Raw genomic sequence first — 14618 nt, 5'->3', positions numbered from 1 at the left:
ATTTGCTTGTGTAGTTTTCGTTTAATTAAGCTGAAAATTGTGCTGAATTTTATTTAGCTTTACTATTTTATTTTATTTTATTTTATTTTATTTTATTTTTTTTTCTTCTTTGAGCTACCCACCATTCGACTAGCCATAAAGAATGTTAATTGTTGTTTTATTTTTTTTATTTTTTCCTTTTTTCGGAAATGCACAATTCGCGGATTCACAAAAAAATGTACATCAAAAATTTAAGAGGTCAAGGCACGTTCAAATGCCATTCTTGCATAGCAATGTATTGCAATAAGTAGATGTGACGTATATATATAGAGAGATAGATACATATATATATAGAGAGAGATAGATACATATATATATAGAGAGAGATAGATACATATATATATCTAATATGTGTGTATAAACCTTCCACCACCACCATCCCCTATCTTCTGATAAAACATTAAGAAAAAAAAAAAAAAAAAAAAAATCCATTTTTTTTTTCTTTTTTTTTTCCGCTGCAAACACGGGTAACCCAAAGCAATCCTTTTAATGAGTTTCCCCATTCGTTGCAATGTAAATATATATGTTCATGATTTAAAAAAAAATATACTTTTTTTTTTTTTGGAGGTAGAAAGAATAAACACATGGGGAATCAAAAAATGGATTAAATATATACACAGATAAAAAACCAATGGAGCAAAACATGATTCTGGAATGACATTGATTCGCAATAATCAATGCTAATGAAAATAAATAAAATAAAAAATAAAAGGGATAAAAATAAAATACCAATAAATAACTCCTTTCTCTACACTACATGCATAAAATGTGGCAATAATAAAAAAAAAAAAAAAAAAAAAAAAAAGGAGAACGATGTAAACTCAGTTCCAGATGGGAAGAATAATTCTTATCTTTATTTTTGTCGTCCTCTCCCGTCCTCGTCTTTTTCAAAAACAGAATTTTTCTTTGGCTGCTTTATGACTATGTCTCCTTACAACACACTGTTTAATAGTTCTATAAAAATCCTGTGTAGGTGATATATTTTTTTTTTTTTTTTCTTATTCTGCTTTTAACAAATTTACTCCTTGAGTTATGAACAAACTATTTACTAATGCATTCATACTGGCACTGGTTTCTCTACTTATTTTGAAATTTTCTTTGCACAGTTTTTCATAATGACAAACATCCTGCAATGGGGATGTATGCAGTAAGGGTGTGTATAGTGTGTGTATGCGTTGAGATAAGGCATATCGTGCAAAAAGCATACACATTTACTGATGCGTATTATTATATACATATAGCTCGGCATATTATATGTGAGATGGTTGTTCATAAAGAATGCAGCAAATACAACTTCGACAAATGTGGATAACGTGGGTATAGTAATGTGCATATTAGGGTAAATAAACATGGAACATGTATGAAGACAATTATCTTGGGTATTCCTATGGCCCCACCCCTCATCCCATAGATTCTACATGCACATAAAACGATTCATGAGAAAAATTGTTCATACCAAAAATATTTGCCTTTGTATTTTTTCCTCGTACGGTATGTCACCATCCTGTGTGTGTGTAGGTGTGGGGGAGAGTATATAAAGAACAGTTAAAAAAGTATATATATATATCTGTGTGTTTGTGTCCGTTTGGAGACATACTACCAATTCGTGAGGCAATGGTCGCAGTGTCTCCTTAGACATGCATATAGCATACACATATAACGCGCTCGTGTAAAATAAACTGAGGGGTAACTACAGCTGCCCTGTATTTTATTCTATTCTATTTATTTAATTATTTTATTTAATTTTTTTCATTATTTTTTTTTTATTTTATATATTTTTATTTTTTTTATTTATCTTATTTTTTTTTTTTTTTTTTATTTATTTATTTATTTTTTTTTGTATAACTTTTAAGGATTCTCGAAGATTTAGTTTCATAATACACTTGTTCTGCTCTTGAATTTTTACGTCCATGATGTTCTTTATCTGGAGTATGAGCGAAATAGAGGAGGAGGGTCAAAATGAGGAAAAAAAAGAAATGTATTGATAGATGGAAAAAAGCACGACATCACAGTGATACGTCGAATAAGCAAAATAAAATTTTCGATTCCCTAGAATTGTATTCTTTTTTTTTTTTTTTTTCTACTTTATTTTTTTCTATTTTTGGTTTTACCTCTTCAAGGTAGTAATCGCTTATCTTGTCAACTATTTTGTTTATTATGTCTTCTATTATAGACTGTGGATGGTGGTGCATAAAAAAAGGGAAAAGCACAAAGATAGAATGTTGTGTGTGCAGGTGTGTATAAAAATTCATCTGTGTGTATCTCCTTCAAAAAAAAAGTATTTCTCATGTATATTCTGAAATCTTACTTGTGCAATAACACCTTCGTAAAAGGTTTTGAACGAAATTAAGGGGAGAAGAACTTTTTCCACGTGTTCATTCGGTTTATCGGGGATCTACAAAATATGTACATGTGTGATGAGTGGAATTGAGTGTATAAATTTGGCTAGAACTCCATGCACAGGGTAAGGTGAAGAAATGCAAAGTGGACTCTAACATTATAGTGTCCACACAAGGGGAAAGGAAAGCGTCAGGACATTTTCTTTTTCTTTATTTTTTTTCTTTATTTTTTTTCTTTATTTTTTTCTTTATTTTTTTTCTTTATTTTTTTCTCTATTTTTTTTCTTTATTTTTTTCTTTATTTTTTTTCTTTATTTTTTTCTTTATTTTTTTACCTGCTTGTTGATCATTTTGTAAATTGTCAAGAGGGAGTGCAAGTAAACCAAAAAACTAGAACAAATTTGATACATCTTATTAATAAAAAATTGTTCAAAGTCTTTCTGCGTGCTGTGAATAATTTTTGATAAAGTTTTAAGGAATCCACTTATACAATTTATGTCGTTAATTAGCTTTTTTTTGTTCTTTTCTTTGTATATTTGTATATATATCTTCATGCGTTTTTGTTTTTCTCGTAAGCTATTTTTATTAGATCTACCTAATTCGTGTAGTTCATCCTTTTCGTCAATGAAATCTCTCTTGTCATTCATTGGATTTTCTGAATTGACTTTCACATGATTATTCTCCTCATTCGTAGGATTATTTTCCTCATTTGTAGGATTATTTTCCTCATTCGTAGGATTATTTTCTTCATTCATAGGATTATTTTCCTCGTTCGTAGGATTATTTTCTTCATTCGTAGGATTATTCTCCTCTTTCGTATGATCACATTTTCCATTAATGGACGTCATTTTGTTATTGAATTGTTCCCCCACGATGAATGAATGTGTATCATTTTCATTATTCTGCTGAACGGTATTATCATGCGCATACTTGTGACAAATTGAATAATTTCTACTTATTGTTCTTATGTTTTTCCATTCATCCGTTTTGTGTTTATTCTTTACTTTTTCTTTTTCAAGCTGCCCATGGAAAGATTTTTTCATAATTGAAGAAGGTAATTTGGTATCAGTTGCAAACTCATGGCTTTTTTCATTATTATTGTAGCACTGTTCCGATTTGATATTATGAAAGGGAAGGGTTATGCCATTTCCCAAGTTTTTGGATTCCCACTTGAGAAATGGACTTTCTATATTCTTCATAACTGTCTGTCTCATGTTCTCACAGCATGATGAAGTTATCCAAGATGATGTAGAAGACGACGAAGAAGTGTTGTCTTCCCCGGAAGAACATGTGTAAGAGTTATGGTGCTCTTCATAACACATATCAGCAGAATAAGACAGTATTTTTGTGAATATCCATATGGGAACATCTCCCATAAGTGTAGTTAAACGTTCCGGTAGCACAAAATTGTTTGAATTGCTTAGTTGCTTTGGCATGTTTGTATCTCTTTCCCTAATTATTCCATTTTTAAAAATATTTTTCACGTTTTTCCTGATTTTGAATATTCTTCGCAGAGATGTCAAGTCTGACAAAACAAAGCCAATGCTGTTGTAACTCAGAGTGGGGCTCCAATTAAATCGACCTTTGTCAAGGGTAGAAATTTTAGTGCTCCGATTTTCTCGTAGGAAGAATAAAAAGTTTTCTATATTGTCTATGTATTTCTTAAAATGCTTAAAAATAAAAGACAAATAATTTGGAAGAGAACTTGGTATATAATACTTACTTGTAAATAGAATTTTAAAAATTTTAATTAAATTAATGGTTTCTTTTAACCAATAAAATTTATCATCAAATATAAATTTTTTATCAAATAGTATAACGTTTTTACAGTTTTCATTTATTTTATTTTCCAAAACATTTAATATGTACTGTGTGTAAGCATCCCTTTCAAAATTTTTTAAAAAATTATTAGCGTGTTCATAAATTATGAACTGTTCATATTTTTTTTTTTTTTTTTTTATTTCGTTCAGAAAATTCCAAGTTTTTATATAATTCTCGATGAATGTATCACAATACGTTAGGATAAATATTTCAGGAAATTTCCTCTTAATAATCTCCAACAGTTTTTGTAAAATACCCCTAGTGAAAAATAACGAGCTTGGGTCTATTTCATCTGCTAATTTGTTTATTTCAGCAATATTTTCGTCTTCCAAAATGTTTTTTTTCACGTACCCTAGGAATGAGTCGTACGACTCGAATGGTTCCTGTTCCTGCGTGGTGGTGAAGGATAGGAAAAAAAAAAAAAAATATATCAATGAGGGAGGTGCGTCAAGGTGAAAAAAAGTGACCTCGATAAAAACATTCCAGAGCTAGTACACCCAGATTGAGCACACTTTTACATGTAGCTAATCCATATGTATCTGATCCACATGTAGCTGATCCACATGTAGCTGGTCCACATGTAGCTAAATCCACATGATGTGAAAAATACGTGCATGTGTTCCCTCTATCCCTTATATATACACTCAAAAGGACGTTGTTGCATTTCCTCTAACGAATGGTTAAACTTGGGGTTATTATTCTACCTACCAATGTGTCAATGAAAATCTCGCGAAACAAATGTGTAAATACATCCAACATATTAAGTGAGTAAGAGGAAGTCAAAATAGAGTAAAGACATTGATTGAAAATAAAGTGGTCTCTGATGTTACTCTTTGAGTGCATCAGAAAAACATCCTTGAGTTTGACAATTTTGAGAAAGACATAAGATAATTTCTGTAGATTCATATTTATCTCAGTTATAACAATATTTAGGGATTCGTTCATGTATTTATATGAATTATTTTTAAGAAAATGTATAACATCTTGATTGCACTCAGATACGTCTCCATATTTTTCGACGAGATTATTCCAAGATAGTAAAGAACTGGATATTTTACACATGGTTTTATAATTGTTGTATAATAATGCCTTTATTTTCCATATACCTTTGGCTATATTATAAATTCTTTGAGACAGAAAATAAAGAATGTCTGCATTGTTTATACTGATACGTTCTAGGGTTATATCTTTTTTACCTTGTTCAAAATTGGATGACAATTTGAGAAGGTCATCATACATATTCGATAGTAAAAAAAACTGTTTTGATTTTTTAAAAAGTTTCATTTCTTTAGATAACTTACTCATCAACTGTTCTATATTTACATTATTCTTGAGCACATTTTTTATAAACGTAATGTTCATTTTGTCTTCCATCAAAAGATAGGTATTCTTATGGATTTCATAAATTTCGCTTAACAATACATTAACAAAAATTTTCGAAATTTCCACCTCTTTTTTTAAAATTGGCATCATTTTTTCTATCAAATTTAAGTTGGAAGGTAGATGCATAAATCCATGAGAGTTCCTGTTTAATATTTTTATTATATCATTATGAATTATGTTTTTTACATATTCTAACTCCTTCTTTATTTCAGTTACACTTTTCTCTTTGCTGGCATTCACTACGTAATTCATTGAATCCTTCATAATTTTATCCACATTTATTCTTCTCCTCCCAATATTTTCCTCTTCCTCCATTGTCATCATCATCTCATGGAAAAGTTCCCATGCAACAAGTTAAAATTTTCCTTAAATGAAACACTCAACTTGAGTAAGGAATGTGTGTCTTGCAATTTACAACTTCTCTCTCTTGACAAGATCACGCTATGTCAACAAAAGAGGAATAAAAGAGAGAGTTATATAATCCCGCTTACGTTTGGTCCTCACAGTTGGCATTCGGCAGGTAATTTTTTCTAACCTTCATCGCATACTACGTATATTTCGGTTTTTTTTTCTGGATTTACTTTTTATTTTATTTTATTTTTTTTCCGGAGTTCATCACGACAGAGGGAGGAATTGTATGTGTGTATCCGTTAATACAATTGTGGTTATAATTTGGGGCTAGCTTCATTTAAGCATGCGAGTACGTGACGTAAAACGTTTTTATTTTCTAAAAAGATTTCCCATTCTCGCTTCTCACTCTCACTTCTTACTCTCACTTCTCAGTGCGATTGTTGCCGATTGTTAAGGGGAACAAAAAATATAAAAACGGAGAAGCAAATGAAAAAAAAAAAAAAACGATGGGGAATTACTCTGAGCTGAGCGAATAAAAGAAGAGAAAAAAAAAAAAAAAAAAAAAAAAACATGACTGCCCTTATACCCAACTCGGCCGATTGTTCATTTTTGAATTCATCTGAACAATTTTTTTAGGTATACACTAAAGTTGTAACTTTCGAATTATATCCTTTTTTTTTTTTTTTTTTTTTTTTTTTTTTTTTAACAAATCCAACTTTACACATTTTTTTTTTTTTTTTTTTTTTTTTTTCCTGTGCTTATATAGCTGAGGAAGACCTACACTAAGGAGAATATACTTCCTGAAGTAAGAAGTGTCTCTCCATCATGTATATTTTTGCTTGTATCATTAGATCGAGAGGAAAAAAAAAATAACTTCATTCGTTTGTGTAACTTTTACCAATTGAAAATCCTACAGTTTCAATTATTAAAAACCATGAGCAAGTTACAAAGGTCATGTGAAAAAAAAAAAAAAAAAAAAAATTAAGCACATCATTCGGTTCATGAAGACAAATTGGAAAACTGTTATTTACGCTATAAACGGAAAGAACACAATGCTAACTTCTCCTTGATCCAATGTGGATATATATACACACAAATGTTTTAATTTTTACAAGTATGTATCTCGATCTAACACACTGCAATTGCATTTTTTTTTTTTTTTTTTTTTCCCCTCCCTCCCTCCACTACCTTTACTTTTACACCTTTTCCCATCACTGTTGTTATTCTCCATAGGAGGGTACACGAAACGTGATTCCTCTGAATAAGATTTCAATGCACAACTGTCTTGTTGTGCTTGGGCAAGGGAACTGAAACAGACGCATAAACAGATGCAAAAGAAGAGGTCTCCTCATTTGGTCACACAACGTGGTTCTTGCAAGATGGGATCAAAATTAGAAAACATAAAAATGAGAGAGGTAATTAAGGCATGCATTTTTGCGAGGACACTTTGAGGTTTTCTAAAAAAAAAATATGCTTTGCTATACGTTCCTAGCGATAGATTTTTCCCTAGTTTGTGATAAACCTCTCCTTGGATTGAACACAAACGGAACTAAGTAAAATAATTCAATGTGCTCTTTTTTTTGGAAAGAACAGATGTGATTCCTTCAACAAAGTCTTCATGATCAATTTCAGTAGCACCTCTTCTAAGGGCTATCATTCCTGCTTCAACACAAACGGCTTTAAGCTGTGCACCATTGAAATCATCCGTGGAACGGGCCAATTCTTCAAAATTGACATCTTTATGTACATTCATTTTTCTTGAATGGATTTGTAAGATTCGTGCTCTTGATTCTTCATTTGGATGAGGAAGTTCTATTTTTCTATCAAGTCTACCAGATCGGAGTAATGCAGGATCAAGGGTGTCTGGTCTATTGGTAGCTGCAATAACCTTAACAGTATCGTCTGTACTGAACCCATCTAACTGATTTAATAATTCTAACATAGTTCTTTGTACTTCTCTATCACCAGATAATTCACTGTCGAATCTTTTGGTTCCTATTGCATCTAATTCATCAATGAAAATAATGGCTGGTGCTTTTTCCTTGGCTAAGTTAAAAGCATCCCGTACCATCTTAGCACCATCTCCAATGAACATCTGAACTAATTGCGGACCTGCTAATTTTAAAAAAGTAGCATTTGTTTGTGATGCACACGCTCTTGCTAATAATGTTTTCCCAGTACCTGGTGGGCCATGCATGAGTACACCTTTTGGAGGTTTGATTCCAATTTTTTCAAATTTTTCTTTATGTAACATAGGTAATACAATTGCTTCTACTAAATCTTCAATTTGTTTATCTAATCCTCCAATATCCGAATAATCTTCAGATGGTTTTTCAATAACTTCCATAGCCTTTACTCTATTGTCATACTCAGGTGGTAATTTATCAATAATTAGATAACTATCTTTATTCACTCCTACTAGGTCACCTGGTTTTAATTCAGATGCTTCAATCAATCCTGGAACAGGTAAAAATATTGTTTGTCTAGTAGATGTTTTGATAACCATGCACTTTCCTCTTTTTTCATCATCAATATCACGAAACCCTTCATCTGTGTTTTCTTTAAAATTATTAACATATAGATCGTATTCATCTTTGGGTTCATTTGATTCTTCATCATCATCTTCTAAATCTAATGATTCCACTACATTGGCAACTAAATATGGTAACATCTTATTTAGATGTATTTTTTCCATATTATCCTTGATCTTTTCTTGCAAACTTTTGTACTCATTTTTTAATCGTGTGTGCTCATTTTTCAGGATTTTAATTTCCGTGTCGATCAAACTGATCCTCGTTTTTATTTCGCTGTTCGTTAGCTTTTCTATCTCGTCTACATTTACATCATTGTTTCCAAATAGGTTTTCTACGTTCATTTTGGAGAATCTCCTCTACTCAAATTGCTGACTCGGTTAGTACTTGCCTCCTCGGATTGGTGCTAGTGGGATCACTTTTTTAAGGACTCCTGATTCTCAATGTCCCTCTGTGCGAATAACAAATTCGTCTATTTGATCTAACGCACACGCTTATATGAATCAGCACTCATGAAGACGTTCTTTTTCTTTTTTTTTTTTTTTTTTTTTTTTCTGATTCTTAGAACCACCCTAGTCATCACTTAGTTATTGAACATATAAACCCGATGACAATAAAAAAAAAAAAAAAAAAAAAAAATTTAAATATTTCGAAACAAAATAGATGATTGAAATTTTTTTTCTCAGAATTTTTACTTGGTACCTGATCATAAATTTTTCTTTTATTGAAAATGTGCAAATCTGAAGATTCTTGTAATGCTTAACACCTTTTTTTTTTTTTTTTTTTTTTTAATACTGGATTTTTTCACAGGTGTAAAAAAAAATACTCTCCTTTTGTTTTTGCTTCACAAAATGTAAACAAAACTGACGGTATTGACGAGCAGAATTGTTTCTTCTCAAAATCGAGATGATTCAACTCGCCTTTTCCTCAAAAAAAAAAAAAAAAAAAAAAAAGTATACATATATGCATATATATATACACATACATATGCATACGTATAAGTGTGCTGTATGCCGTGCCACCATTTGTGTCCCTCAGAAAGAAAAAAAAAAAACATAACAAAATAGAAAAGGAAAGAGAATGCAAAAAAAAAAAAAAAAAAAAAAAAAAAAAAAAAAAAAAAAAAAAAAAAAAAAAAAAAAAAAAAAAAAAAAAAAAAAAAAAAATATGCACTTAAGGAGTGACTAAGAATATGTTCGAAATAATTTGTTCTGGAAGTATACAATTTTTTTTTTTTTTTTTTTTTTTAAAAAGGCGAAATTGTGTACCTATGATGATTAGTTTTTGTGCATTCTTATGTGGCAATAACTGCATATTTAAAAAAATATACACACCAAATGGAAGAAAAAAAAAAAAAAAAAAAAAAAAATGTAAAAACAAAGTCAAGCAAACGTAGGGACAAATCATACGAGCGCAGGGACCAAAGCAACGCTTTTTTTCTTCTACGCCAATACAAAAAAAAAACGTAGGAAAATTGTTCCTCATATTCAATTAGATTGAAATATTTTTTTTCACAATTTGCTACTCCATTCCTTCAGTATATAAAAACCACTCTTTCAAAATAGCACACCGTTTGTTTTTTTTCCCTTTTTTTTTTTATTTGTGCCTCTTACCATTTATTACTTATTTTATTTTTCCCCTCCCCCCTTAATTCCCGATGTTGGAGAAAAAAAAAAAAAAAAAAAAACTTCTGAACTTTTATTTTATAATGTATTCCTTCCCGATTCTTTCACGATTTTGAAAGACCACACCTCAAGTGACAACACACTGTAGGTACATATATGTATGGCAGTTAACCTATATGTAAGGGGAGTGTATATGTACAAATTGCAGGTACATGCATAGTGTACTCCTCTCTGAATGGAGATATAAACGTTCGGTCTGCTTCACGCACAAATTTCCATTGTCTAGTAATTGTAAGCCTTACACATTTTTGTTATTATTATGAATAAATGCACATATAGCTATTTTTCCCTTATATAGTACTTAACAAAAAGAAGAAAAATGTTTAGTCCATAGGAATTTATATTAAAGTTCGTTCGATTTTTGTGTGTTTTTTAAAAAAGGTATAATTGTGTACCATTTATTTAAAAAAATAAAAAGAAAGGAATAAAATGAAAAAAATAAAACGTACAAAACATATAAATGTTGAAAGATATACAAAAAATGTAAATAACAACATGCATACCGTTCCTACATATGTAGTTAATATGTACCACGGTACATGATCATAAAAATTCGGAACCATGGAATACATACTTTTTCAGAAATTGTTCTGTGTGCATTAATTTGTTTTGTTTTGCTTTGCTTTCCTTTTCCTTTTCCTTTTCCTTTTCCTTTTCCTTTTCCTTTTTTTTTTTTTTTTTTTTATCATCACATCATGGATATACAAAAATGGTGTACTATTACTTCTTTCCCGTGGATGTATACTGCAAGACGTGGTCATTTATGTTGTCTAGTCTCTTCTTACATCTGTAAATTATGTTTACTCTCCTATGTCCTGTGCTCATCGATCTGATATATATATGCACATATGTTCATGTGTCCATATATACATATAAGTGGTTTTCCCATACCTGTAAAAATTCCAATGCAGAAATGAGCCTTATGTGTATCCCATGTTATGTTACGTTCTGTTATGTTATGTGGTGTGTGTGTAATGAGGAAACGAAACAAAAGTACAACATTTATTGGGGATTGCAAATATAAAAAACTCAGGAATGGAGAGTGCCCACTCTTGATGGTTAATTCGTGTATGTAATATCATAAAGACGCAGTACAAATTTGTGCATACAGTATATTTTTAGGCAACATAGGAGAAAAATAAATTATCACTAAAATTTTCCCTTTCTCCTTTTTACAACTATAAATGATGGATGTCATCATAAAACAGTGGAATCATTAAAGTGCATCGAAAAAAAAAATGTAAAATGACAAAAGGGTTGGAAGGAGGGGGAGAGAGGGGATAGAAGAATTGTTGTTCTTCTGTCACTTGGGACATATAAACGTTAGGCTTATATATATAAAAAAAAAAAAGAATTGTAACACCATTTCACCCTTTTTAAATGTAATAAGAGAATATATATATATATATATATATATATATATATATATATATATGTGCGTAATAATTTTTTTTTTCTTTTCCCCTTAATATGGAACATAGAACTTTCTCTAATCAAATAACTAGGTTGTTATTTGTATGCACTCATCATTTTGTGTGAAAACATGTTGTACACTATTTTTTACTCCTTGCATGTGCAGATGAAAAGGTATGTTTTTATGGACAATATACGTGTAAGGTACAAAGTATGCAATATTGTTAGGTTCTCCATTTTGTGTCAGACATCTAAGTGAAGGCTACAAAAGTAATTCATCGAGTTGCTTTGATTCTACTGAACTCTCAACTGCGAACATTTGAGAATCGTTGTCATCATTCACAAAAGGAGGATAGGAAAAGAATACTCTCTTCTCTTCATTATATATATGCGTGTGTGAAGAAGGAATTTTTCCACACGGAACCGCCCCCGATAAGAAAGGATTCGTGCGTACTTAAATGGAATGTAAACATATACATACACATATACATGTACGGAACACACGTGCTTGAATGAACAGAGTATATACCATGGTGCTGCAATTTCGTTCTATTAAAGGATATAAAAAATAATAAAATGACGTATTTTTTTTTTTTTTTTTTTATGTCAGACATCTAAGTGAAGGCTACAAAGGTAATTCATCGAGTTGCTTTGATTCTACTGAACTCTCAACTGCGAACATTTGAGAATCGTTGTCATCATTCATGAAAAATACGTCTTCTTCTGAAGAACTGATTATCCATAGTAAAGAATGCAAAGAATAAGAAAAAAGAAAAAAAAAAAAAGATACAATTTTTTTTTTTTGTCTAACACCATGGGGAATAATTCTTTCTATGCACAAAGATGGCATAGAAATCTCAAGTGTACTTTGTTTTGCTACTTCTCAATCGATATTCGTTTGTTAAAAAAGGGTGCACATACACAGCATGAATGTATGTACAAATGTGTCCATATATTAATGTGTGCACATAAAAGTACACAAACGTTTATGATCTCTCTCTTACACCATTACATATGAATTTCATCTATTCTTTTTCTGTTTTTGGCACTTTCTCATATTAAACACTCACACATCCCCACTCACCTCCATTTTTTTTTTTTTTTTTTTTTTTCCCCTTTTCGTTCGTCTTTTTCAGCATACTTTTATGAATAAGTAAAATTCGTTCAGGTGGTGGATGAACTCGCAGGTTGTAACAGAATAAGAAAAATGATGCAGAGAATGAAACATATGACAGAGCGCTCAGTGTGATTTCATATATTCAAAATATTATTACCTTGAAGAATTTTCTCCAATAACAGGGCAGAATAATTTTATCATCACCTACAACTCTGAACCTTCAACAAATATGTTTTTTTTTTTTTTTTTTTTTTTTTTTTTTTTTTTTTTTCTGGTTTCAAATTATGTATCAAAAAAAGTGTCCCTACCTATGTATCTACCTATCTATGTCTATCTCTCATTATCATATACAAACAAATTACAATGTGTATATTACACATTGAGGTGCTGCATACAACACAAATATAGTCTAATAGTACCACAATTTGTCATATCCAGCTAATTGTCTAATATTTTTTTATGCTCTGAAATGCAATTTAATCAAACATTCCAAATCCCATGAAACCATCCTCTTCCTCTTCTTCCTCCTCTTCCTGCTTTTTGGTTTCTTCCTTTTTAGAATCATCTGCTTTGGCTGTAGCTGCTGCTGGAGCAGCGGATGCATATGCTTGTGGATTTTCAATCATGTCCTTAATTTTTTTCATTAATGGGAAAGTATAATCTGTGTCAATTACTAGAGCAACAATATTTTTAAATGCTTCTACAAACACATGTGGATATGAAGCTTCTGTTATTACACCTATTGATCTTGACAATGCTGCAACATTTGAAACACCTTTTCCAAACTTTTCTAAAATGTCTTCATCAGTTATGTCTAAAACTTTAGCATCATAAATTACACCATCGTCATACACAGTTCTTACATCAACACCATAGGAAAATGGTTTCATATTAAATTTCTGTAAAAGGGTTGCTGATGATGCTGTGACTTTTTCTCCTTGCTTAATTAAATGTACATGTTCTTGAATTTCTATCTGTCCTTTCACAATTTTGGTAGATATACCAAGTGATTGAAAGAAAGACGTATGAGATGGATCCATTCCTGTTGGTCCTGGGGGTATGAAAACATCAATTGGGGCTATAACACCTAACCTTGCTGGTGCAGGTGATTTGTTCTGCAAAATTATACTCCTCACTTCGGTTAAATCATCTTTACAAAATACAAAACCCATATTCAATTTTACTAATGGCAACAATTTTTCTATCTGTGGAACAGCTTGTAAATTTTTTTTCAGTGCAGTTCTTATTCTTGTATTTTTTCCCATTAATATTATAGCCTTTCCTCTTAGACTTTGGCGCACAGTAGCCATCTGATTTGATCCTACATTGTCTACATGTACAATTAATATTTTCGTGTACTGTTGGATCAATGAACTTAGCTTTTCAATATAAAGTTGTTTTTTTTTTGCCTTTGATAGTTTAGCCATTTTTTTTTTTTTTTTTCCCTACTTGCTTGCGTTACAAAATGTAAGTTACGTTTTGAAAAAAAATTTTCAAATTGTACAAAAGTGTGTATATATGAAAAATCTTAAAGTTGCTGATTTTTTATGGGGACTGGCAGTACAATCAATGTCTGACAATCAGTTTAACCTGCATGGAACATTTAAAAAAAAAAAAAAAAAAATGTGAATAAATTATGAACACGTCAGGAAAAAGAAGAAAAAACAAGTATTCACAGGAATAAATTATGAACACGTCAGGAAAAAAAAGAAAAAACAAGTATTCACAGGAATAAATTATGAACACGTCAGGAAAAAGAAGAAAAAACAAGTATTCACAGGAATAAATTATGAACGCGTCAGGAAAAAAAAGAAAAAACAAGTATTCACAGGAATAAATTATGAACACGTCAGGAAAAAGAAGAAAAAAGTCATATATGCTCACGTAATATGCGAACAATAATGCAAGCATTACAAAAGTTGGAATGAAGGACAAATAT

General features: G+C 30.7%; 3 protein-coding genes across 3 annotated transcripts; all 3 read right to left on the bottom strand.

Moving 5' to 3' along the window:
- Positions 1-1037: 1037 nt before the first annotated feature.
- On the bottom strand, positions 1038-5909 carry PGO_092720 (hypothetical protein, conserved; the record flags this gene model as incomplete). The annotated part of the gene is made up of 7 exons (XM_028687860.1): positions 1038-1166; positions 1496-1543; positions 1886-1963; positions 2151-2213; positions 2348-2434; positions 2714-4588; positions 4908-5909. The coding sequence occupies 7 exons, from the start codon at positions 5907-5909 to the stop codon at positions 1038-1040; spliced, it is 3282 nt and encodes a 1093-aa protein (XP_028543661.1).
- Positions 5910-7482: 1573 nt separating this feature from the next.
- Positions 7483-8808, bottom strand: PGO_092710 (26S protease regulatory subunit 6a; the record flags this gene model as incomplete). The annotated part of the gene is made up of 1 exon (XM_028687859.1): positions 7483-8808. The coding sequence occupies one exon, from the start codon at positions 8806-8808 to the stop codon at positions 7483-7485; it is 1326 nt and encodes a 441-aa protein (XP_028543660.1).
- A 4347-nt stretch (positions 8809-13155) lies between these two features.
- Positions 13156-14106, bottom strand: PGO_092700 (60S acidic ribosomal protein P0,ribosomal phosphoprotein P0; the record flags this gene model as incomplete). Its single annotated transcript, XM_028687858.1, has 1 exon — positions 13156-14106. The coding sequence occupies one exon, from the start codon at positions 14104-14106 to the stop codon at positions 13156-13158; it is 951 nt and encodes a 316-aa protein (XP_028543659.1).
- Between the last annotated feature and the right edge of the window lie 512 nt (positions 14107-14618).

This window comes from Plasmodium gonderi, assembly GCF_002157705.1.
Source record: "Plasmodium gonderi DNA, contig: Chr09, whole genome shotgun sequence".
NCBI classification, from domain to species: domain Eukaryota; phylum Apicomplexa; class Aconoidasida; order Haemosporida; family Plasmodiidae; genus Plasmodium; species Plasmodium gonderi.
Note: the sequence above shows the minus strand (reverse complement) of the source record. Positions and strands in the feature narration are given on the sequence as shown.